At 32.7% G+C, this 24,009-nt stretch overlaps 2 protein-coding genes across 3 annotated transcripts; both read left to right on the top strand.

Annotated features, from left to right (window-relative positions):
* Positions 1-720: 720 nt before the first annotated feature.
* pain (transient receptor potential cation channel family member painless) lies at positions 721-12,046 on the top strand. Its single transcript, XM_013319882.1, has 3 exons — positions 721-927; positions 1,070-1,279; positions 9,011-12,046. The coding sequence occupies exon 3, from the start codon at positions 9,038-9,040 to the stop codon at positions 11,903-11,905; it is 2,868 nt and encodes a 955-aa protein (XP_013175336.1). The 5' UTR covers positions 721-927; positions 1,070-1,279; positions 9,011-9,037; the 3' UTR covers positions 11,906-12,046.
* A 713-nt stretch (positions 12,047-12,759) lies between these two features.
* Positions 12,760-22,460, top strand: LOC106123527 (gamma-tubulin complex component 2). Of its 2 annotated transcripts, XM_013319918.1 has the most exons (16): positions 12,760-12,907; positions 12,986-13,153; positions 13,287-13,431; positions 13,756-13,942; positions 14,225-14,520; positions 14,915-15,043; positions 15,527-15,700; positions 16,033-16,210; positions 16,631-16,919; positions 17,321-17,436; positions 17,873-18,044; positions 18,343-18,511; positions 18,756-18,899; positions 19,813-19,890; positions 21,098-21,300; positions 21,682-22,460. In XM_013319918.1, the coding sequence occupies exons 1-16, from the start codon at positions 12,837-12,839 to the stop codon at positions 21,773-21,775; spliced, it is 2,613 nt and encodes an 870-aa protein (XP_013175372.1). In that variant the 5' UTR covers positions 12,760-12,836; the 3' UTR covers positions 21,776-22,460. The 2 variants fall into 2 exon arrangements, with proteins under 2 accessions (XP_013175372.1, XP_013175373.1); XM_013319919.1 differs by lacking the exon at positions 19,813-19,890.
* Positions 22,461-24,009: the final 1,549 nt, after the last annotated feature.

The following is a 24,009-nucleotide window of genomic DNA, read 5'->3' as shown; positions in this document are numbered from 1 at the left end:
ACGCTACAAATACCTACTACATAGCAGATCCGTTTACCTTATATCTGTCAGATTTAAGCATTGATTTGAATAAGGTAACTACGCAAATGTATAAAATTCTACATCTTCACTCCTAACGACGACTTGGTTGGGGTATTCGTAAAATCAACCAAATACAGACATAGTAATCTGGATGATGATGTGGTGAACAGATATGGTTATCTTACTACTATTTATAAAAACAAAAGTTTGGATGGATATGTGTGATGAGAATATAGTCTGGAAGAACATATAGGACAATTTTGTTTTTTGAATACGGACCCGCGGACAAAAGCTAGTCTATTTATACATTCTCTATCAAATTTATCTTTCATAATCATCATTCAAAGTATGTTTTGATTTCTATAAGATTAATGAGATTTTAATAGCAAAACATCAAATAACTATTTATGTCTACAGCAAATTATTAAATCGATTTGATAAGACAGAGCTGTGTTCTATCTACGTATTAGAATATCAAAAATTTGGTCCCCTGTTTATGATTCATAACTGCAAATTAATATAACCCAAAGGAATCTTTAAAACCACAAAACAATAATAAGCTAAACATTACTTTGACATAATACGGCCGAATCGAAGCTTAGTCATGCGAAATAGCCTTGTGACGCAAAAGTTGTGAGTTACGCCTACAGCCGCGGCAAAAGCCGCTCCGCCCACTGCAAAAAACCTAAAGGCTTTTTTAACACTTGATATTTTGTACTTTATTTAGGTATTTCCAAACCCTTTCGATCTGTAAAACAATTATGTACTTTCTATTTTAAAAAAATATGTAGCTGCCTTAAACATTAAAGAATCCAGGATTATACGCCCTGTGCCATCAAGTATAGGTATAAATCGCCGTTCAACTGAACCATTATAAAATACCAGCTCCTTTGGAATTGGGCATAAGTAAGTTTAGTATACATTTTTATTCGTATCTAGAAACCTAGAATTTCATTTCTATAATGTACGAAAGTACAACAGTACGCTTATTTTTTTTCGTAACAGCCAGTAACTATAGTAACAAATGTTATGTCGATTAATCTTGCAGGCACATTGTCAGTAATTGCGTTGTTTCGAGCACATACTGTCTACATAGAGCAGGATCAGCGAATTGCCTCGGCTGGTCGCTGCGCGCGCGCACCCGCCTCACTCGCTCAGAGCGTCGCGGCTGGCAATACGCCGATTGTGAACAAAGAGTGAACAAGTGAATGTGAACAGTGTCGGACATTTCAGTGCTTGATTTTTTACCCTTTTTCAGGTACGTGTTTTTAATATTTTTCTAATTTAGACCATTAAAAAACAGTTAATCAAAGATTTTAAAAATATAATATTCATTGTCTTAAAGTTTCAATCAAATAATGACAACTTTTAGACGTATTTAATTTGTTTACTACACTAATTTAATTGTATACATTTAGAAACATTGATATATTTTCGAGTCGTCACTGGAAAGTACTTAAATAATCGCCCCTCTACGGACATAATGCGTCAGTCAATTGAAACTTTATTTGTTTTCATTCTCAATATCCTGTCGTTGAAAATGAGTTCTGAACACTCATCAAAAATATCAAACACACCTTAACTTCACATCTCTTGCAAAATATAAAGATGACGCAGTAGGTTAGATGCGTAGGACTTAAAGTGAATAAAATAACTTTGTTGAGAGAAATATGCGGGTTGTTTTATGAACCAAAACATATGTTGAGGAACCCTGACAAGGTCGAAATGACGTCATTATTGTGATGATACAGGACATACCGCGGGAAGTTATGTTACAGACGTGGTAATTGATAAAGTGGCTTACACAAGTATACTGGAACATATACGAGTATCCGGTGACGATTGCGATATATTCAAAGAAACACGATCTGTAGTTTATAGCTAGAATATCGATATAAGTTTGTGGTCGAAGGACAGGTTGCGCAGAACAGCCTAAGATAACTACTTGTCTAGATACTTAGGTATTAACTTTCTAAGGCATAGAAATCTTATAAAGTAAACTGTTAATTTCTAAACTGAGCAGAATGTTTATTTCCTATGTTTACGTTTACTTATGTAGTGACATCATTGATCATTTAAGGTCATATCGTGGAATTAAGTTATTTATTTATGTGACACCTAGTCTTATAATAAAGAACAGCTGGTAAAACCTCGTATAGTGGCACAACATATGTTTGAAATTTTAAATGATGTATTTAGCAATTTTTACGTGCGCTACAAGAATATAAGAATCATAAGTCACAATTGGTTTGAATTTAAGTCAACAAAATGAGCAAGTGTTTTTACATAAATATCCCACAGTGGAAGACAAAGGCATTGAATTCATTACGGTTTTATACTTAATTAGAATTAGAGAAATTGTAAACACAGCTCCAGCACATTTATCATTGTTATAAATTTATAGTTAACATAATCTATCGTTTGAAAGCACCGTATATAAATTTTAACTAATAAACTCCCACGATATCGTTTAGTAGGATAAATTAGTACTGACAATGCTATGAGATAAGATACCAAAGCTACTGTCCCATCATTATAAGCTTCGTTTACATACGCCTATCAGAAGTAATCCTTAGATACTTGATTCCTTCAGTAATATTTAGTACTATTTAATTAAATTTGAATCACTGTGACTTCTATATATTTTATCGAGAACTAGCGGTAGCCCGCGACTCTATCCGCGTGGAATTAAAAAAATACCTTATAATTAGTCGCCTATGTGTTCTTCCAGATTATGTTTTGTATGTGTGCCTTATTTCACCGAGATTCGTTCAGCCGTTCTGGAGATACCTTCAAACACACGTCCATCCATCCATTCAAACATTCGTATTTATAATATTAATAAGTAATAAGATTATTACTGTGTACCAAAAAGAGTATCAAATATTATATTAGTCTTAACAAGCCAACCAAAACTACTATTTGTCTTGTGTCTTCATGTCTGCTAGACCTGTTAACTAGTTTCTTATGTAAAGAGACAGTAGTTATTTAGTTCACGTAAACAATTAATTGAGATTTGATGTTTCCCACGAGTGTGTACTCAATCGAATGTCCCACAAACCGGTCAGGTTCAATTCATTACATTATATGGCTACGCGTGAATCACATTCGTGTGTTGCGAATGCTTAAATGTTTATTGGTTTTGTTTATGATGAATATGCAATATATTATAATTTTGATTGTCTTTGGTCAATTTGGGTCTTTTCTTCCGTTCGTCTTATGTATATCTACCGAGTGAAATGAACGCCAAACTATGCAACTGAATGCCATAAAAAAGATCGTGCGTATAGATCTCTTTTTTAGAACATTTTTTAAAAGGCTATCGAATAACTAACACGGTTATATGTTAATTTATTTAAAATACATAGATATTTTGATTACCGTAAAGATATTCTTGACTATCGCATTATTAATCAATAGATCAAACTAGGTTATTACGAAAACTGAATCCAAAAAAATCTAGCCGACAAAGCTAGCACATCGTAACATTCTATTTAAAATGCTTACAATGTAAAACCGATTGTCTAAAGTTAAGTTGTAACATTCATTTTCATATTTAGCGCCACCATAATCGTCGAACAATGGTGATATTAATTTTCCATTCGGATAGCGCATGAGCATAAAACAAGTGCATTTTGTGTCTCGTCGACATTCGCATACGATGACTCTACGTCGCCCACGTCCCGGTGTTTGCGAGGCCATTTAGGGACCTCAGACACTACTCACTGTCCATTGAATAAATTATCAGTTTCCGTAACAGATATCAACAAACGGTATCACAAGTATGAATAAAATAGGCCATATTCACAACTTATTAGTCACATCCTAATATGTAATATCAAACTGTAAGTCTTTTTGGTTGTGCTAAAATAATTACGTTTTTGAGACCTTGACAGTTTATTTGGTTTTTGGTCAAATACTAAATTATAGTCTTTTATTTTACAAATGCTTTAATTTTAGTGGTATATAATATTTTGGTTTCTCCTTTTTGTATTTATTATGTAACAGTTCTATTATATAAAATAACAAAAAGCATACGAAGCAATTTCATCGAGCGTGACTGGATACAAAGACTTCTTTTTAGGAATACCGATATCTTATAATGATCGAGTAAAAAGTCTTAATCGGAAACTGTGCCCGACTCGCTCTGTTGCCTCGAAATAGAAAACAGCAACAAACACTTTAGGATACGCTTTGCTCTTCAGAATGTCGTAAACTCGTGCGCGCTGTAAATGCTTGTTTATGTTTATCGGCTATTAAGCATTTGATGCTTCGACGAATTAAACATGTCTGCATTTGAACTGCGGTGTCGTGTTCCATTACTCATAATTTGCAATAAGTAGCGACCAGATACATTTTTAATATATTAAAACGTAAGGAAACCTTTACAATCATTTCTTGGTCATAACATCCATGTTTTTCGAATTCAGAACATGAACATCTCTATTTAGGTATACATTTTTGAAAAGTTTCTTGTAAACAGAGCTTTATCGGTATAAGACAGCAAGGAAATTAATCACTAAGTGGGACATCAAAAGCTGGAAAAGCATCTTATAACATTTTGAACAATAAAGTGAAATAAAAAAAACATTGGTCAAAACATTTTTACAAATTCAGTTATGTTCGGGCAATCAATTAGTGTTGAACCATTTTGTGAGTAAATATCATTAATTTAAATAGTATAATATAAAAAGAGCACATTTTAAAATTTCTACGTTTCAATGTTTTGTGAGTAAGTGTTAGTTTTTGGGCCACAGCAAAATAATCACGATGTTGACAAAAAGACCGGGCCCCTGCGCTTTGAGTGCGCGGCTAAATTGAAATCTCGTGTGCGTAACGGAAGGTATTTTACTGCTTAGTTGGTCAAGAGCGGAAATGTGGTAACATAACGGCCGTATACTTAGAGGCCAACCACAGATGATAAATAAAATATATTATTTTTGGTCGTGTAAGAATTTAAAAGTATGTACGAAAGATAGATGTTCTTAAAAAAATCCATTCATCCAGTTCATAAATGGGTTTATTAAATAGATTTGAGGTACCCTAAAAATGTAGGTTAACTTTGTGTGATTAAAAATAATGGTTTTAAATTCCAAGAACTGGATTATCTAATAGAGGTCTAATTACGTAAGAAAATTTAAGTCTAAAGACTTTGTACTGACTTAACTTTTGACTATGGCGCAAAGATTTGTCCTTAAATTACAAATTTCAAGATTAAAGATTTCCATGTATGGGATCGTTTGCATATCTCAAGGGCATTGGAGTGCACTCAGAGCCATGAGCAATGCATTCGTTGTGCGCCATCAAAATATACCATATTCGGTGGAGACCACTTTGCAATTTCAAGTGAGCGTAATTCGGTTCTGAAGGTTACATTATATATCTTAAGCCCCCGTTAATCTCTTAAATCGATATTTATTCTTTATTGTATTCAAGTGATATATTCTTCCAATAATAATTAACTTTTCCATATGTTAATAAGCAACAAAATTAACGCAAATCTGGCCTGTAACATACTGTACCAAGTATGTTACAGGCCATAATTGTAACATGTGTAACTAATGGTGCAAAAAAAAAGTAATACAATATATTCGTCATCAAGTTACTTTACGTTCTATCGTAAATAAATAGCATGCATAGATAGCATAGATCTAGAGAAAAAAAGGTACATTAATGTTTTCTGTCAACAAATACTTAAAAAGAGGACATTGCCCTAATTTAAAAAAAAAACAAATATCTAATTCAATTACTGTTACGATAAAATTTCCTAATAAAGGATACGTAATAGACTAAAGTAACAATGCTTCACAGTCAACTGAGTTTGCAATAGATTTTTCATTTTTAGGGATACGTACCTCGATAAGAAAAAAACGGAACCCATATAGGATCACATCGTTGTCCGTCCGTCAGTCTGTCTATCAAGATCTTTTTTTTTTAATTATAATAATGTTAACAATTGGAATTTATATAATATGTTTTTAGAAAAAAAAACTGTGACCCTTTTATTCTCGATCGAGTTCATTCAGACATCAGAAAAGAGGTCTTTATCTGATATCTAACAAACGAGGTCGTAACGAATGACTTTCTTAGCGGCACATGGGCCCTATTCCAGTGACGAACACTCAAAAATCGCTTATGAACACATTTGTCTATCAGATGCCCGACATCTTTGTTTGCTCGAGTTTGTTTGGAATACTTGATGATTCATATGTAAAAAAGCGTCTATCCCATTACCGTTTGAAGGACAAAATTTATCTCAACACCAACATATTCTAAAATTAGACATTCACAGATTTTGAATCACGTGTACACTACATTGTAACGCCATCTATCAAATTGGAAGTCAATAATTCATTATAATTTCAAGTTTTTAGTGTTTAGTGAACTTAAATATTATTTTGCCATTAAAAAAGCATGCTATATAGTACAAAGAATAGAATAGAACAAAGATACATAGGGTGTTTAATTTGACGTAATATGTTTGTTTTGTAAGAAAAGCTTGGAATATTAACTTTCTTAAAAAAAAATCAGAACACCAACGATAGTGCGCAATAATAGATGTTTATCTATTGTTCTTCTAAATGTTGTATTTAATGAATGGTCCGAGTAACGCAGTATTAGATATACATCTAAAGGTCGACGGACACGCAATAACGAATTCGGGCACATCACGTCTTGCCCTTTTAATCCAAATGTCAAACGTCGCTTCTCTTTGCATGTATCTTATGTTTAACTTAGTTTCATACTTGGGAGTGTAATAGCGTGACAAGAATCTTTTTCACAGAGTAGCTCAATGTGCGGTCGTATCAGTACACATTGTCCGGAATTAACGCCAAAGTATGTTCTTATAAATTAAAATAATCCACACCATATAGAAGAATCACAAATAGACTCGAACAAAGATGACACCAATGATACTAACATACATATATAACTCGGTGGCTTTATTCCACCAAGAGTTGTAAACTGGACAATAAATCAATGCTTTTGTAAACCAACCGAATCGAAACAGGTGATGCCGACGCGGGCGATAGGGTAACCACAATACACGAAGGATGTTTTTTACCTCCAAATTACAATAAATGTTTGAATTCCCTTTAATTTAAAATTATTTTTTCTTAGATGTTTCGTCTGTTGGTATGAATATAACGATTTGTTTGAGTGTATGTATGTACGTGTATGTATAAAGGCCTTGTCACATTAGCCGGAACACAATGTTGAATCTTTTCAATTCGACGAAAGCGTATTGTTCATGGCTCGCTCGCTTGAACATGTGGAATATCTCATTGCGTTCCAATGGATGACCACGACTGGCTCCCCATATAACACTACCCAAATAAACTACTTTTTTAAGTCCTTTGCGTCATGCATTCCCCCTCGGCTATGAATAATATTTTTGAAATGATTACAAATCTTGTATATACAAAATAGCTAACTGTGCTTATAAGCTTTTAAAAATCTTTTCTGTATTTGGAATTAGAAAGGCTTGCACTTACAATGGGATAATTATCTTTAATGTGTAATAAAAACGTAATTATCACTTACTGCTTGTGAACACTTTAATCCGATTCAAGGTACAGATTTAGTCACAGTATACTTAGAGCAAAGTCCAAGACAAATATTTTTCAAAGCGTATATGACAAGCAGAGCAAATGGAACGGCCATGTAATCCTGTTAAGTTTGAATAAAGCAGAACGAAATCTCGAAGAATTAGGTAATACGAGTGTAATAGTTGAATATTGGTTTAAATGTATTATTGCAGAGTAAAATTAATTAGATAAATATGGGTTCAGAATGTTTCCAACAGTAGTACCTACTATTTCCAACAGTCAGATCAATAAACAATGACATCATGAACAAATGTTAACTGATCTTGCATTTTATGCGGGCGGTACAATATCCTACACAGTTCAATGTGAAAACAAAGCCAACCCACATCAAAAAACGTTTCTTGTTCACCGATACATCACTAATTACAATTATAGGGCAATTGATTCCTTCACAAATTGGAAGCTATAAAACTTTGTGTCGGCGAATTAATTTGATAATTACTAGCTCGCAATATGGTACATTTTCGTTCACAACGAACTAATGAGCTTGATTTTTCAATTAAAAATAACGTTATTGTGAGAGGAAATTAGGACAATTACTTGTACGCGAGGGGCAGTAATGCGGCGCGAGCTGCATCAATTTTATGGCCCATGGATGGTGAAATGTGTAATGTTTTCACCTACATTACCGCATTATTGGATCTAGTAAAGACGTGGACTAGAGAATCTTAACGACAATACAAATAAATTATCTAGTATCTCTTGCATTATTTTTGTTGGTTATTATAACAAATTACCTGATAACTAGCTGTTACGATCAGGATTTTTTGTAAGTATGTGAAAAAACCTCCCCTTTCTCTTAAAAACAAGATAAGATCATAAGCTTTCTTTAATTTCAGAGCTACGTTTTATCCAACACACAGGATACGAATTTTGAATTTTTGTAATAAATTTCAATATTTCTACAGAAGATTGTAAAATGTATAACCCGATGGCACAGAAATAACACTGTCGTGGACCTTTCACACGCGTATTTACACTTCTTTTAGCATTGCTAATCGAATTGACGGGCATTGGCTTAAGAATTAGCACATTTCTATCCATACAAACATGTAAATAAACTAACATAGCTAACTCCACAGTATACTTATGGTCGATAATGGGAAATCTAGTAGGATGCTTTATTTAATAGCGTTTTGGCAAGATTTGTTGAAATAGATATAGAAATAATTTTATGATTCCGTTGTCCACTGGCTTTTAACTGTCTTTTAATTTTATAACACTTGACTTTTTTTACGACAGTTCTGTTCTTTAGGTTTTCGAACTGGCCGCGTAGACATCAGTAGATTAATTTGTACATATTATCCACTTACGGTTTTCACACACTTCAATGGAACAATTGTTCGACGTTAAAATATTCTTTTTATTTCGTTTTTCAGATGTGAGCAGTACTTGACAGACACAAAATGACTCGGGACAGTTACGAGATGGACTCCAATCGAATATCACGTGGTGGCTCGCTATTCGGCACTGATCCTCAAATACAGCTTAGAAAGGCTCTACGGAATAACGAGTACGCAACATTCAAGAAGCTCGTCAGTTATGGTGCCGTGGATCTTGAATATACATATCCATATCCAGATTACAAGACATGTCTCGAACTAGCTGTTTCAGAACCGGATAGACAAGAATTTATCAAGCTCTTACTACAGCACGAGGTGCAAGTAAACAAAGTTAACGATAAAGACGGTAAAGCTCCTATTCACCTGGCCGTCGAAAATGGAAATCTCGATGCCCTCAGCATATTACTAGAGGATGATAGAATCGATGTTAATATAAAATGTAAGGGCAATACAGCATTACTTATGGCTGTAAAAGGAATTCAAGATCTAGATGACAATAGGGAAGAAAGCATGTCAAAATATGAAGATATGATAGAATTGTTACTAAAAGCTGGATGTAACGTGAACTCGCCAGATAATAAAGGAATAACACCTATTTATTCCGCCGCAAAACAAGGCCTCGAAAGAATAATCAATTTGATCCTAGATTATGCTAAGGACCCCATTGATTTAGATACATATAAGGACATAAGAGGTCGAACTGCGCGTTATTATTTAAACGATGCTTTTCCTCATCTTCTAGCAAAATTTGAAACAATATCTAAGCAAGAAGAAATAATTGATCCGGACAAGCTATTCTCTTATTTAAGTAGACATGAAGAAGACAACTTTATTCGTGACTATACAAAACTAGTTAAGAAAAATGAACATCGTCCAGCTTTGGCTGCCAATAACGGTATGAATACAATGCTCCAATTAAGTACAGAAAAGGGTTTTGAAAAAGTTGTTGGAGTCCTGTTAAATTCCGGAGCTGATCCTAATGCAACATGCTCTGCTAATACTGTTAAGCCGATTGCTATAGCTTGTCAAAATGGGTACTACAAAATTTTAAAAATGTTTATTGATAATGAATCGACACTTTTTGATCCAGTCAACAATGAATCACTCTTGCAAATAACAATAAGAGGAATGAAAACAAGCCTGTTAGATTCAAAAGTGGATTTCAAAAGTTGTATTGATCTGTTATTGAGAAATCCAAAAATCAACATAAATATAAATTATCCCGATATTAAAAATAATACAGCTTTGCATTACGCGGCAAGAAACGGTGACAGTGATACGGTATTAGAATTACTAAGAAGTGGAGCTTGTGTTGGACTTCGCAACAAATTTGACGAGCCACCCTTGGCAGATATCAACGCTAAAACACTTGAAACTTACTTGGATGAATGTATATCGAGTAATAGTGAACGACCTAGCGATGACGATTATGAAATTCACATAAAATATAGTTTCTTGGTATATCCAAATAACTCTTTGGAAAATGAAATGTGTAAGGTACCTCTGATGGATAATACAAATAACAATATTAAGGAATATGATGCTATTTTAGCTCCTGAAACCGAAGCACTTTTGTATATGACCAAAAGTGAAGAATTGCGTCCATTATTAAAACATCCAGTTATAACGAGTTTCTTATATTTAAAATGGCAACGAATTAGCTGTTTATTTTATGCTAACATAACATTTTATTCTTTGTTATGGTTATCTTTAATTTTATATATAATATTGGGCTATGGTGTTGAAAAGGAACAATCAAAATCCTTCGAAGCTTTAAACGTTGTAACTCATATTGGCGCTGTAATTGGGTTAATACTCTTAATATTTCGAGAACTATTTCAATTACTCGTATCACCAACAAGATACTTGCAAAGTATAGAAAACTGGATGGAAATTGTTTTAATATTTGTAACTGCTTGGATAGTCGGTTACGATTCCGCCTCAGAATCTACTAAACAGCAATTATCAGCGGTAGCTATTCTCTTGTCTTCAGCGGAATTAGTTTTATTAATTGGCCAATTTCCCACTTTATCAACGAATATTGTTATGCTGAAAACTGTTTCTTGGAACTTTTTTAAATTCCTACTTTGGTATTGTATTTTAATTATTGCATTTGCATTAAGCTTTTATACTCTGTTTCGTAATGTTGCGGAAAGCGATGACCAGACACCACCGAATCCTAATAACACAGGTAAAGAACTTGAAGATGACGAAGAGGATTTCTTTGAAGATCCAGGGAGATCACTTTTTAAAACAATTGTTATGTTAACAGGAGAGTTCGATGCCGGATCGATTAAATTTAGTACATTCCCAGTGACAAGTCATATAATATTTATAGTATTCGTTTTTATGATTCCCATTGTCTTATTTAACTTGCTTAATGGTTTAGCTGTCAGTGACACACAAGAGATCAGAGCTGATGCTGAACTTGTCGGACATATATCACGAGTAAAATTAATTTCATATTTTGAAAGTGTTCTCATCGGCAAGGCATATTCAAAACCTTCAAAATTCTGGTCATGGTTGCCACCGTATCTACAAGAGTTGCAAGTAATAACACCAAAAACATTATGCATGAAACCATTTGCAAAACGCATTAGCTTATTTCCATTCTTTTTGCCTAAATACCGTATAATTGTTAAACCCAATCAGGATAATACTATTATTATACCACATGCAGAACCTCTAGGTAAATATGGTGATGATTATGAAGATATAGAAGGAGGTAAATGTTGCTTTGAGCGTTGTCAGAACTATAGATTAGAAAGAAAGATTGTTAAGAATGCTAAATTAGTTATAAGCAAAAAGACATATGTATCGGAATTCTATGAAATTAAAAACAAGTTATCGTTATATGAGACAAAAATTGAACACATTGAAAATATTCTGAAAAAGGTTCTGCAGGCTCTTGATAATCAACGTAATTACTAAGTTTATGTTATGTTAACTAACTAATGTGATGTTTTAAATAATTTATATTGTAAACAAAAGCTTAAGGTATTCCATTTAATTGCCTTCCATTAGTAATACGCCTAATATATTATGTATTTACCGTTTACATGTTTTTTTTTAGTAATATAAATTGAAATACAACTTTTGTTTTATTTATTTTCATGTTACCTGTAGACATATTGTTAGGAATTAGGTATAAGTATAAAAAAAACATTCATAATTATTTCTGAACTTTTTTTTCGTATATTTTTTCGCAAAACGACTTTCAGTTTTTAACTTGCATTTATGTAAATAGCGTCTTTAAAACATGAGAACATTATTCTTATTCTCGACCTATTTTAGTGATTTGTATTTTTTTATACTAATTCATATTTTGCACTTGTGGTCTCAATTATCAAAGAAAGAATGTTGTCAAAATGGTTTTATGACCGTTTTTATTATTCTATTAATATATTGTTTTGCACAATAAATGATTGGAAGCCTAAAAAATCCATTTGTTAGATAGATGCAATATTCTTCATACTGTATTGCAAAAACTAACCGAAAGGAAAGTTAAAATTACGAAACGCGGGATTGGGAAGCGGAAACCAATGCTAAGAGAATTGCCAGTACACAAATTAGTTAACCATAGAGAGAGAAAATTTGTGCATATCGAAAAAAAGAAAAGTGAACAAATATATATGACGAAAATAAATAAATACCTCTTCATCTCCATACCATACCTGAAACATTCAATTTTTTTTTGGTGTTTTGATCATATTTTTGTGGTTGCAAGTTACAAGCCAGGTGAATGTTTTGTAATCTTTGTGATACTTTTAAATTGTCAATTTTTCTGTAACTGTCAAATCAACACAAAATTTTAATCTTAAGTTTATTTCAAGTTCTAATGAATTAATACTAAAGACAATAAATGTTTCAAAACTGGATTTTGCCTAAGGATAAAATGCAAAGCACCATAAAGGAGGTGCTGGACGCTTTAGGGTAATTCTTCGAATCGGATAATTGAAGTTAATAACAAGAAAATGCTAGTTTTAATTGACTGTTATTAACCAATTGCAGATGTAGTTTAGAAGCAGATACTGTTTGGGACTACATTCAGAATGATCCCAATTACGGGAATAGTAATCTTTCTACGAAGCAAGTCAATGAATACGCTCAGAGATTAGCGCTAAAAGCATCTAACGCGAAGACATTTCTAAAGAAATACGATGACCTAAGGAGCCGCAAGTAAGACTTTTCAGGCTTACTAATAAATTTGTTGTAAAGGATGTAAGATTTTCTATATATCTGAATATATCACTTTACATAACAGCTTATTTACATAATGGTTTAACAACAACTTTCATTAATATATTTCCAGCACTGATAATTTGTCAGATATCATAGTTTCATTTTATAAATTGGTATGTGATGAAAAAAGATCCCGTGTTACTAAGCCAAAAGTTTCTCCAAAACCTATATTAGGAGATAATAAGCACCAAATAACTAAAGAAGATCTGCCACAGGTAAATTTTATATATAAACTAGCGGACTCGATAGACGTTGTCCTGTCTGCACGTCTTTAATTTGAATAAATTAATATGAAGTTAATATTTCATGAAAATTGTGAATCTAAACCATTCCCAGATCCCCTTGAACACACACAAAAATTCATCAAAATCGGTCCAGTCGTTTGAGAGAAGTTCAGTGACATACACACTCACAGAAGAATTATATATATAAAGATTAGTGAACAATAAAAAATAATCTAGAATCTAAATGATGTTCTATTTAAACAATTTTTTTTGAGATTTCTGTTTTGTTATTTACTTTTAACAATTTATTTTTAGATTAAAGATAAACTTCTTAAAGCTGTGGATGAAAGTAAAAAATTAGTCATGAAATCATTTGAGGAACAAGAATCGAAACTCCGTCCGAATTGGTACAACAGCTTAGATCTGCCTAATTGGCAAAAGGATAATCCTGCTATGTCATGGGATTTCCCTAAAGAACCTGCACCAATCATAGCATCATTAGGTAAGTCACAACTAAATTAAAATTTCATAAGATTTCCATCATGGTAACATAGAACTTTGACCTGTGATAAAAAATGTATTTAACACAATGTATGTAATAATTGTCATTCATGAGTTAATATTATTTCTTTATTGTTTTAATAAAGTGGAGTTTAAAACATTAAAAAGTATGTGACCACAACTTTTTTCTTGGACAAATATTCCAAATTACTGCACTCTCACAAAAAAAATCTCACATTATGGTCAATTCGTATCTATATTTATTCTTCTACTTATATTACAGCGGGCATACCAGTAGCTTCACAAGAAAATATTATCATAGATGAACTCCTTTATGTTTTCTCCGGTGTGCCTGGTAACTATATTGTACATCAGCCAGTCAGAGATGCGTTAGAACCTAGATCATTTCTCATATCTGATGATTTGGATGATGCATTGAAACAGATTGTACAACAAATGCTACCTCTAGCATCTAACTATTCTATAGTAAGAAGGTTTATTGAGCAATGCAATATGTGGTCGGGACAAGTTCTACATGCATTAGTTGCTGCTATTGAAATTTTACTGAAGGATTATTATGTAAGTAAAAATACTATGAATTGCTCTCGGCAAGAATACAGTGAAGGAGCACGTCGTAATGCAACCTGCACATATCTGAGAAGAAATTCAAAGATATGTGTGAGGTCAACCAACCGCCACTAGGCCAGCGTGGTTGACTATGGCCTAATCACCCTTAACTTAGGGTAGGCTCCGAGCCCCTCCGTGGGGAGGTATAGTGAGCTGATTATAATGAAGAATATTGCTAAAATTTGGTTATTTGGCACTACTTCATATTTTACTCGATATGGAAAAAATAACCAATTTTTTATTTTGGATAAGACTTTATTCAAATTTTTTTATATAATTAATAAGATCATCATCAAGAATTTCATAGTTTTTTTTTTTGTAAATATAATGTTAATCTTTGCTACAGACAATGATAGCACAATTGGAGACCGAGCACATGGCTGGGAACTTGTCATTACAAAAGCTATGGTACTATGTTCTACCAACAATGCACACCATGCAAGTATTGGCAGCTATCCTCACTAATATCGGAAAGGTAATTTAACAATTTAAACACTTTTGATAATGGTTTAATTATATTGATTTACATATTTCTTATCTGTTCCTAAAAAAATATCAAACTTAAGAGTGTAATATTGGAAGGGATTAATTTTCAACATTTTTTATCCATACTAGTTTAAACTTGTATTATAATCTAATTCTAAAGTCTAATCTCACTTCTTACTATTATTATAAATATGAATGTTTTGATGGATGGATGGATGTTTCTTAGAAGGTATCTCCAGAACAGCTGCATAGATTTAGATGAAATTTAGTAGATGTAGAATACAGTATTGAAGTACACATTTACTAAATTACTCTTCAACACATGTTATTGAAATTTGTCACAAATATAGAACATAATCTCAAGTAACATGAGATACTTTTCACACTTTTTTTTAAATTCTATGCTTACAAAGTTACAGGCAAAAGCTAATATTAAATGTTTGTGTAATAATTTTTTTTTTACTATATTTAGAGCGAGTTCCGTGGCGGCGCGGTGTTGACAGTTCTTCATGATAAAACAAACACATTAATGGGCGATGCCAGAGCTCAGGAGATATCCTTGTTCCTGACAGAGCGTTCCTGCAGACCTTACCTCAGGATATTGGATCAATGGATACACAAGGGCACTATTGTGGATCCATTTCAGGTATTATACATTTGCTACCTGTTATAGTTTTTTTCTTCCAAGTTGTAAATTTGTAGTCTTAAAAAAATGTCAATTCAGCTTGCAGTAAGTTAATATTTTATAATTATGGAATTAATTCATAATATAATATTAATGTTATCTTAAAATAACATAAATATTGTCTGATTTATACTTATTTTCTGTATTTTACAATTAAAATAAAATGAACAAGAACTTAAAGGCAAATTATAATATTTGGTACTAAAAAATTTGTTTTATTGTGATCACTAATTATTACGTATAAAGTTATTATTATAGTCCTATTTAATGAATTGTAATGTAATTTGTTATAGGAATTTATGATAGAAGATAATGAGCTGGTAAATAAAGAAGAATTGCCTGTAGATTACTCTGCGGACTACTGGGAGAAGAGATACAGCGTACAGAGGGAGAGGGTGCCAAAGTTTCTGGAAAAATACACTGATATCATACTGAGGACAGGAAAATATTTAAATGTTATCAGTCAGTGTGGTATGTTAATCTTACTCATATTATTAATGCGAAAGTCTGGATGTACGGATGGATGTTTGTTAGAAGGTATCTCCAGAACGGCTGCAAGGATTTTCTTAAAATTTGGCATAGACGTAGAACATAGTCTGGAGGAACACATAGGTTTACTTAGTTTATTTTTCAATTTCGCGCGGACGAAGCCGCGGGCGACAGCAAGTAATAATACTAGTTGAATTTAAGCAAAATATTGTCAAAGCAAGGAAAAAGTTTCAGTATTTTTTTTTACATTTTTACCTTCTTAGGTTTTATAAAAGTACTAGTAGTGTTTAAGAATGGAAAATTATCAATTAATATTATACATAATACATCAAATTAACAAAATGATTTAGTCATAACCAAAATCTGAAATTACCAATACCAAGCTAAACTTTCTATCTACAGGTAAATCCATAGCAAAAACGAACACAGAAGACATAAAATACTCATTACGTGAACAAAACTACAGCGCCATTATACAGAAAGCGTACGCATTCGCGAGTAAGTCGTTGTTAGAATTACTGCTAAAGGAGTACGATCTGATGGGAAGACTGAAGTCCGCTAAGAACTACTTCTTGATGAGTCAGGGCGACTTCATTGTACAGTTCATGGATGCCACAGAGCAGGAACTATCCAAAAAAATTGATGACATCATACCATCCAAATTAGAATCTCTATTGGGATTGTGTTTAAGGTCAGTACATGCTTGAATAAAATCCATGTAAAGTTTAACCCGGATAAGGGTGAGTCCAAGGGATTGTAATATTTTTCCTGCTTATGAAGGTTTCTGTCTACTAAAAGTTTTGCTGAGGGATGTTGTCTAATGGGACTGGACATTGACTCGCTTATCCAGATTCGACTTTATTATCATCGAATTATTTAAATACTTTTAAATATTAAATTTTCTCACAATGTTAGTTACTACACTCAGAAACGGATTGGCAGATTTTTATATAGTGATACAGTAGGTCTGAGAAGCAGCAACTATCTCTTTTTTAATTCCACGCGGACGGAGTCGCGGCCTACATCTAGTAGTTTAAGTCTATTTTTTTTGTATAAGATTACGGTTAGTTTACTAATGATATAAATTTGCAGGCTCTCTGCGGCAAGTCATGATCCGTACAATGAAGATATGCGAGTGGAACTGTTGCCGTATGATCTGCAGTTCCAAATGTTCAAAATATTATCTATCGAGACTGAAGAAGAAAAAGGTTAGTATTACAAAATGTCATCAATTTACATTCAACTCATCTTGATGGGAAAAGTTCCCGGTAAAAGGAGTGTTGGTCGCAAAAAAAAGTCCTGGTTGCGCAACATCCGAGAGTGGACAGGAGTTGCGAGTGCCGCCCAACTTTTTCGCCTCGCAACAGACAAGGGAAAATATGGAGACCTGATCGCCAACCTTCGTTAGTCGGAGAGGCACCTCAAGAAGAAAAAGTATTAAAAAATAGCACTAAAATTAATTAATAGTAATATAACACTAGTTCAAGTCTAGATAAATCCATCCATACAAACTTTCGATTTTTTTTTTATTTTAAGTTCACAAGGCAAAGACTTCAAACATTTGTCTAATGTTGTGGGTCTAGAGTAATTATAAAGTTAATTGTTTTTTTTTTATTTCAAATGTGTTCTTGTCTTTGTTTCCAGAGTACAAACAGAACAAAGACTGTCCACCGTTGACGGGCATAGAGACGTTCTCGTTTGGTATGGAAGTGAAGTGGCCGGTGTCTCTCATATTGAATCATAAGGCGATCGCCTGCTACCAGATGATCTTCAGACATCTATTCTATTGTAAACATGTTGAAAGATTACTTTGCAGGTCAGTTATACTTTTTCCTTCCTTTTTGATAGTCTTACTTTAGTATCTGACCTATAAGGTTGAAATTACGATTGACAAAATGTACTAAGGTTGAACCTAAAAATGAACTTTTTAGGTGGGTTGTAAATTTGATTCTTTAACTATACGGTTAATATGAGTGCGTAGTGTATGTTGTTATCCATTGTTTATATTTAATTTTTGGTATAGCACAAAGTATAGAGGTCATCAAATATCTTATGGGCTCGGAATGTCGTCGTTGAGCAGGTAATATATTTGAATGGAGTGATACATGTTGCAGAGTGTGGCTGTACAACAAGGTGGTGAAGCGGTTCTCTGAGGCGCGGCAGTACGCGGAGGCGTTCGCGCTGCGGCAGCGCATGCTGAGCTGTGTGCAGCACCTGCAGTACTACATGTGTGTTGAGGTCATCGAGCCCTCCTGGTGTCAACTTATACAGAGTCTAGACAAGGTACCAAAAAACTATTTTTTTTAACTAAATACTATTATAAAATTAGCAGTCAAAACATATGATATACCCGTATACAGCAACCTTCCAGTCCAAGTTTTGTCAAAATTGGTCCAGCCGTTCCTGAGATTTATCGGAATAAACGCAGTGTTGCAGACAAACATACATATGAGTGCTGACAGACGAGGATCAAAAGTGAGTGATGTTTGTATGTGTGTATTATAAGTGTGGAGATGTGTGTGTGCAGGTGAACAACGTGGACGAGGTGCTGGAGCGACACAACGACTTCCTGGAGTCGTGCCTGGGAGACTGCATGCTGACCAGCCCCCAGCTCCTCAAGGCCGTCACCACGCTCTGCCTCGTCTGCGTACAGTTCTGCACATTTATACAGGTTCATCAGTTACATCAAGCTAATAATAAAAACCACAATAGCCTAATGGCAAAGTCGAGAGTTCGAATCCCTCTATTTGACTATTGTCAAGCCTTTAGTTGGAATAGTATAAGAAGTATTAGTAAATTAACAAAAATCTACTAATATTTTAATTGAAATTAATTTTAATGAATAGAAATGTGCTTTATTAAATCTGCTTTTCGGAATGTTTTTTTTAAATTTACCTATGTTTAAGCTGTTATGCAAGAGATCGTAATATTATTTTCCTGGTGATATAAATATACTTAATAATATTATATAGACTATAAAAATGCTACAGATAATATATGTAGTAATTATTCCTTAGGTTCTAATAATTTTGCTCAATCTTGTATTAAAATGGTTTCAACATACGATATAAAAGCTTTAACTCTTAAGGCAAATTTGATGTGGTTTCATATGTTTGTCCAAATATATCAAATCTTTCATTATAATTTTGGATAGTTATTTCATTATATTGAATTTACGAAATAAAATATGACTTTAATATCTGAAATGTTATTTCTTTACTAATATAATAAATGCAAATGCTTAGATGTATAGATGTTTGTTTGAAGGCATCTTTGGAATGGCTTCATGGATCTAGCTGAATTTGGCGTACATGTAGATCATAGTCTGGAAGAACACATAGGTTACTTAAGTTTTTTTTTTAATCCCGCACGAACGGAGTTGCGGACGACAGCTTGTATTCAATAATTGTTGGTACAAACGCGTGATACACTTTTTTTTTAACATAAAATACACATCAAATTTGACTTGAATCTATGATATTCTAGTCGTTGTATTTAGATATTTTTATTTTAATAATATTTATTTATTAAATTAATTTATTTTGTATTGTTTTAACGCAACCAAAATACGTTAATTGGCAAAGGAAATGCACAAGTACTTCGTGGACGCAGAGCTTAACAGTATGCTTGGATCTACGTATGACCATACAGATTATAGCGAGGTATATATATTGTTTGATAGCATATTGAATATATCACCGCATTAGTTAACATAATGCACAATACGTAACAGGCTATTTGATTTAGGCACAAACTTTTACTACGACCTAGTTCAAATATTGTCTCGTTAAGCGACAAGTTTGTCATTCCAAAAAAATAACTTAAATTTAAACTAATATAAAATCGGTCAAATGAAAGTTTCATTTTGACTAGATAAATTGTAACATATAATACTACAAAAAGAAATAAAACATGACAGAATAACATCAAAAAACCGTCTATAATTAAAGATCTCGTGATGAAACCCCCGAGAGGCTTGGAATAACCACGTTAGGAGAACTAGGCAATAGTCAACCATGCCAATGGCCCAGTCCGGATTGATTGACTTACCTTATTTTGAATTTCCCCGTCGATATGTGCAGTTAGCAATACGATGTTAAAACATAATCTTTTAATATAAGAACGTCGGATAAATGTACATATGAAATTCGAAAATTCAATACCACATGGCATGGATCGAACCTGGATATCGTTTTCAGTCTTGATCGATTAAGCGATTAACAACTGTGCATACGGCGTTCTTTTTGAATCGTCTACATTGTTGCAACTTTTTGTATGTATCTTTTGTCTGCATCAGTGTAAAAGAGGTATAACAATATGTATTGTGTAGCTGTTTCACTGGTGAAAATTCGCTGACAATTTAATTGCAAATTTATTGGATTCAAGTAAAAATTATTTTTAAAGTCTTGTGCTTAAATCAAAAGTCCAGTTATCGAATTCGTCTACTTTGTAAATGTACCTAATAATAAACGTTAGAATTTTCATAAGTATTAAAAAAACTACATAACAATGTCATTAAGTAATGCTTCCATGTAGTATTTGTGTTAAAATATTGATGTGCTTCTTTTGTTATTATTGTTTCATGACTTCTACTTTAGACTTATACGGTGAGTATTTTGTTTTCTTAGAACACATATATTTTTCTAGTTTGTATACATTGTTCAAAATCATAATTTCAATTGTTAAAATATCAAACGACCAAATAACATAAACATCATGAAGACAGAGATGTTAAAACATTTAGATTAACCTATATTAAAATTCATTATAGCTCTACTAGTGCAAAAAACCGCATATTTTCATGTTCAAAAGGTTTTTGCAAAAGGTTAACATACGCCACATGTTTGGTCAATAAGTTTTGTATGTCAGGGCGGAGCTTGCGGGGGTGGGGGCGGAGCTAGTGGGACCGGGGGCGTGGCTAGCGGGGGTGGGGGCGGGTCGTCGGACTCGTTCTCTCGCTCGGTGTCGCGGTACGGGCTGCGGTTCACGGCTGCGCTGCTCTCCGTGCTGGCGATCATTGAGCGCATGGCCAGAGACAACAACACCAACAAACTGCTCAATATCTCTGCAAGGTACAACTAAAGTATACTATAAAATGCACTCAAAAATAGTCGTTTACTAAGATTTACTGTATGCCTAAGCGAATTACAAATAGCAGCTGTGTGATTTCGGCCTTGATTTGTAAGAGATTTGCTGCTGTGCCAAGTTCGCTGGTGGAAAATGGGCCTACAAACAGATTTCATCGAGCAAATACTCCGAATGTTTACATTTATATACTTAGTACTTTATATACTATATATACTAGTACATTAACCACGAGTTTCTAAGATCAAAATCTCTGTTTAAACATATTGTTATCTCTGTTTTGTCAAAGGGATGACAATATTTTTTATACAGAAATTTTGGTCTCAGAAATCAACGGTAAACGGAGCACGTTTTTGTTTAACTTCCAGATTGAATTTCAACACGTACTATGTAAAGCAACTAGAGAAGTTCTGTTCCGACGACAAGCTGCTGGATGGTGAGAGGAAGCAAGTGGGCTCCTAGCATAGAGCTGTGCGCAGGCGCACCAACCTCGTCACCAGTGTCTAGCTTGTCGCTGCACATTGGATACTATATCCCCTTCCAAATGAACTAATTGTAAACGTACAAACGATACTTTCCATGCACGGTTTATTAAATTTTGTGGAAACTGTGAAATAGATCGAGTTGTGAGTATAATTGTATAGAATTAAATATAGTGAGTGAAAAGTTTTCCTCGGAAATATTTTGGAATTTACGAGTTTTATAAGTAAGGTTTCATTTGGAACAAGGGATAGAACCGAGAAAAAATATGTTTTCAAAACTCGGTTAAAACAATCAGTTTTGAAAACATATTTTTATGGCATTTGCATGAAATTAATGAATTTTTTGTTATAAGTTTTTATATTCCTGACTTTTTAATTGCAATTGTAGTTTGAAATAATACTATCTCAAGGTCAAAAACGCAGTTGCATTTTCGTAAGTTAATACAATCAGTTTTGATACCTATTCTAATATACTTAAAGAATATGTCAAAATAATTAACTTTAATGTCCACGAAAAATCTAGAACAGTTATTTCTCGCTTCTAGTATGTACTTGTTCGCCAAATGTTCTAACAATTTGGTAACACACACTATTTTTGAAATTAACAAATGATATTAAATTTTAAGCTAGAATGGTTGCCAAGTATATTTATTAATACAACAATAATAACAAAAAATTTAGGATAAGAAAATACACAAAATTATTGTAATAATATTTTAAAAACATCAATTAAAATAAAAATTATGATATTAACAAGAGGTTGAAAATAAACAAGTAATTTCTTTATGAAAGGTCTGTTTATACAAGTCTTTTGACTGATATGGATGATTCGCTACAAGCTATTTTAAACTCAAACATAGGGTTTGTTTTTGTAGATCTACTAATCTCTAACTCATTTAGGTAATTTTTAATGGATTTAGGTATCTGTAAATTTGTGAATTAAAATGTAGTTAATTGAAAATTAGATTAACAAAGATATGCACAAAATTCGAGTTAGTACTATTGTAATCAAAAACATAGATTTATTGCGGTAACAATATAATCTTAACTTCACAAAAATGGATCGACTACTATCTAGACTGTATGGTAGATCAAGTTTTTCGATTGCAATATTGATCTTAAATACATAAATAAGAAGTTTTATGGTAAATTCGTAGATAAAAAAATTTATTGTCATTTATCAGTGGGTTTTGTAATGTTAATCCAAAAATGTCTACCTTATATTAACTTCCATTATGATAATATGAAGTATATCACAAATTAAAAAGACAAACTATTAAATTAAAAAGAAAAACAAATATTAAATTTTTAGATAAAGCTTATGTTACATTTTTGGTGTTGCCATCCGTCATCTAAAAATAGACAAAAAATAAATTTAAATTGACTAGGCCTAGATGTTAAAATACACTCTTCATAACAAGTACAAATTAATAATTTAAGAATTAACATGTCATTATTTTTGGTTGCAATATATTAAAAAAAAAATGCCATAAAATAATCCAATGAGTTTATTCCGTGCACGTATATTTTTGATATTAAATACAAAATATGTTGATAGAAATAATCTCGTAATTTTTAATATTTTAGTCGTCGACATAACAGAAAATAATTAGGCACTGTGATAAAAGGTATAATTCAGTCTCGAATATTAAGTGATAATTAATAAATAAATCTCTTTACTCAATATAACTTGCCATAGTAATATAGTTCGTACGATTTATTAAAGCCATGACACTTTTTACTACGGCACGTATAATGTTAACATGACAAAATTGTTTAGTTTTTAGTCTATGGTAAGAAAAACTTCCATCTTTATTCCATTATGTTGTTGAGAGAAATTGAAGCGAAAAAGACATTATGTTTGTCATCAATCAAACATTATTTGCCTTTTAATTTGTTCCTATAGCATAGTCTGAATATTAAAATAATTGTTTTAAACACTCCGACAGCAGACTTATTTGCAAATATTATAAAATTTTTACCATTTAGCTTTTTTTACCGAATTTCATGTTTAACATCAACGTAAGTTACCACTACAGTAACATCTGTACAAAGCAAAAACAGTGCTATATCTCTGTTTTTGCAACTTCCCAAAGGGTCAGTGAAAACCCACGGTTAATTATATCTTACAACAAAATCGAAATAAAGACAATCTACAAACTTAATGTTATTAGAGTTGCAAATAAATTTTGCTAAAAATTGCTTAGTAAAATG

This window comes from Papilio xuthus, unplaced genomic scaffold (genome assembly GCF_000836235.2).
Source record: "Papilio xuthus unplaced genomic scaffold, Pxut_1.1 DF826115.1, whole genome shotgun sequence".
Taxonomy (NCBI): domain Eukaryota; kingdom Metazoa; phylum Arthropoda; class Insecta; order Lepidoptera; family Papilionidae; genus Papilio; species Papilio xuthus.
The sequence above is the reverse complement of the archived record's forward strand: the minus strand, read 5'-3'. Positions and strand labels throughout refer to the sequence as shown.

Coding starts and splice junctions, on each gene's coding strand:
- pain (XM_013319882.1), top strand. CDS start 9,038: ATGACTCGGGACAGTTACGAGATGGACTCCAATCGAATATCACGTGGT.
- LOC106123527 (XM_013319918.1), top strand. CDS start 12,837: ATGTTTCAAAACTGGATTTTGCCTAAGGATAAAATGCAAAGCACCATA. Junction 12,908..12,985: donor GAGGTGCTGGACGCTTTAGG/GTAATTCTTCGA, acceptor AACCAATTGCAG/ATGTAGTTTAGAAGCAGATA. Junction 15,044..15,526: donor TCCTCACTAATATCGGAAAG/GTAATTTAACAA, acceptor TACTATATTTAG/AGCGAGTTCCGTGGCGGCGC.